General features: G+C 37.2%; 1 protein-coding gene across 1 annotated transcript in view; it reads left to right on the forward strand.

Annotated features, from left to right (window-relative positions):
• loxl4 (lysyl oxidase-like 4) overlaps window positions 1–2,371 on the forward strand; it is a 26,251-nt gene extending 23,880 nt beyond the window's left edge. Inside the window, exons 13-14 of the mRNA XM_016456501.1 lie at window positions 2,044–2,155; window positions 2,249–2,371. Of these exons, the coding sequence (XP_016311987.1) occupies window positions 2,044–2,155; window positions 2,249–2,319 (183 nt within the window). The 3' untranslated portion in view covers window positions 2,320–2,371. The remainder of the gene's footprint in view (window positions 1–2,043; window positions 2,156–2,248) is intronic.
• The last annotated feature ends 440 nt before the right edge of the window (window positions 2,372–2,811 follow it).

The following is a 2,811-nucleotide window of genomic DNA, read 5'->3' on the forward strand; positions in this document are numbered from 1 at the left end:
CATGAGCACAGAGAGATTTGCGAGTGCACAGGACACAGTTTGAGTGAGAGGAGAGACACGTTTTAAGTGTGCGCACACTCTCTGGGCGAGAGCAGCGTGTATCGAGCGTGCGCGTCCGGTTTTGTGCGAGAGCAATTAATGTGCTTTCACGCTACAATAATGCGCTCTCGACATTTGTCATTAAAATAACGCCATAGCCAGCAGGTGGCGCTTTCAGAACTGCATAAAAATAGACTTTGAAACTTGCAGCGCTCATATTTATCCAATGAAATCATAGCCTTTTTCATTTTAATCATCACATTATGCTATATGACAATTGTATTTCCGTCCCCATTGTACTTTTTATGGCCTTAAATTTGATACCAAAAAGGACCAGCGGAAAAGGCATGCTTACATTGAGATAGAAAAAAAATAAATAAATTGGACAAATAAAATAAAATATAATATAATAAACTGCTTTAGATTTTTCAGGTACAGTACAGGTATCCGCAGTCACAGCACGAAACTTTTTTACACAGTAGATTCTCTTTTCAGGATGCAGTTTAGCCACTTTTTCTCTGTCATTAACTTTGGAACGTGTTAATCATCCAAATCACTGTGGGCACAGTGAGCACTTCCTCAGCTGAGCTTCACATGCAGAACCAGCCAATCAAAGAGCCACTTTTTGGGGGCCAATCAAGAGGCATTTTATGCATCCCAGTCATAAAATATAGGTTGATGTGAAGCTTTATTTTAATTACAGTGTACCTTTGTGCCTTGACCATTTTGAAGATTTATTTGCTCGAAATGTTGCCATGATAGATTTGCATGTATTTTAAGCACGTTTGGCAGATGCTAATTACAAACCGGCATCAGGCTGCTGCTATGTATGGCACAGCAGCGAGCCGTGGTGATACTCAAAGGTCAGAGCTCCCATCTCCATGTAGAGCAATGGCAACTGTCCCATGCAAGCCCGCCTGAGCAAAGACGCTGAATAAATGAAGTTTCTGTACTTGATGATCCAAGCAAACATGTTGCTTGTCTTTAAATCTACACCCAAAATAACCCAATGCTAAGCATTCCCTGCTGGAGGAGCAAGGCGTGCTGTATTCCCTTCTATTAGACATGGGCAATTAGGTTCAGAGGAATTTACACCCGTCTGTTTAAAGGCACTTTCTCACTCAAACATATGGTCAGACAAACCCAGAGCTCCACAGTCCAGCGTTAAAGTTGCACACTGTCATTACAAGCGCAAAGAAAAAAAGATAAGTGAGACTCACATTTGAATGTGCTCACAAAATAATTACCTTCGGCAAGAAAAATATTTCCAGAATAAAATAAAAGAACTGTTGTTTCAGCATTTAAAAAGTTCTTAAGCCTAGTAAGCATTACCACATTAAATTTCCATAGAATGATGTAGCTCAGAGATGCTCGTTTGACCCCATACCCTGCTTAAACAGCATGTTTTCATACTAATAAATGATTATATTGTGACTATATAACTATTTTGGGAGCCTTATTTGGTGGAACCAATTTGTAAAGTAGTTTGATGAGCAATCTGATTGCATAACATTTTCTTACAAGCTCCACATCCTTGTTGGTTCCGCATGAAACGTTTACAGTGCTACGATTAAATGACACCAGATGACTAAATATTATTTCAGGCAGACATAATAAAACTGCTTGTATTTAATAATGTAATACTGTGTGTGTTTTATATTATTATTATTAATGCTATAATAATAATTATTATAATTTTTAATATTACTTAATTTTATTTAGATGGTCCTTATGTAGCAAATTGTTTGCAAACCTATATAAAAAATTAAAATGTATTTAAAAAATGAAGCGGCTTCAAAATTCGCGTTTGAGGTATAATTGAGTTTGATTTTTGATATACAAAAAGTGAAAGTCTCTTAGTAATCTTAACCAGACATTTTTTTTTACCCATTAGTAATTCCTGAGGGATCCCAGGGCAAACTATCCTTCTGGGTTGCCCTACAATTTGACCTCATTACTAAACAACTCTATTTATTCTGTGTGTGTGTGTGTGTGTTTTGTCAGGTTGAGGTAAATCCGTCGCTGGACATGGCTGAATCAGATTTTATGAACAACGTCATGCGTTGTCGATGTAAATATGATGGACACAGAGTGTTTATGTATGGCTGTCATGCAGGTATAATCCCCCTAACAATGAATGAACCATGACATATATGTATGTATACTCAAGCACGTACATTCTAAATTCTGATACACCGTTGTTTCACAGGTGATGCCTACAGTGCTGAAACTGAAGATTTATTCGAACATCAGCGTCAGATCAGCAATAACTTCATTTGAGCCTGGTAAAGAGAGGTGAGAGGAGAGGATGTTCATTAATGGCTCCCAGAAATGCGGCTAATTGGACAATAAACTGGGTGAAAGATGAGGAGATCTCAGCTGATCTCAGAACAGTCTTCCTGTAGCACTAATGAGTGGACGCTACATCACTAAACGATTTTCTCTATGGAACTGAATTAACTCTTCCAGATGTTTGGAAATCAAACGAAAGGCTTAGTTCACCTAAAATGAGATTCTGTTATGATTTTTCTTAGTATTTTGCATTTGACTTTTGTTTTTAAGTACAGTAACATACTGGTTGCCATTTTCCACCCATTTGCAATGAATAGAGACTGGAGTTTATTTTTAGGAACTATATTTATGAGACAATGGATATCTGTATTCCTTTCTTGAGATCTACTACGGATGTCAAATTTTTTTTAGTAAATAATAGCTTAATTTTCAGTCAGTCTGCCTGCCACACATGGTTTTGTATGAGAAGATTTGGTATAT

The sequence above is a fragment of the Sinocyclocheilus anshuiensis genome, unplaced genomic scaffold (genome assembly GCF_001515605.1).
Source record: "Sinocyclocheilus anshuiensis isolate Anshui unplaced genomic scaffold, SAMN03320099.WGS_v1.1 scaffold407, whole genome shotgun sequence".
NCBI classification, from domain to species: Eukaryota; Metazoa; Chordata; class Actinopteri; order Cypriniformes; family Cyprinidae; genus Sinocyclocheilus; species Sinocyclocheilus anshuiensis.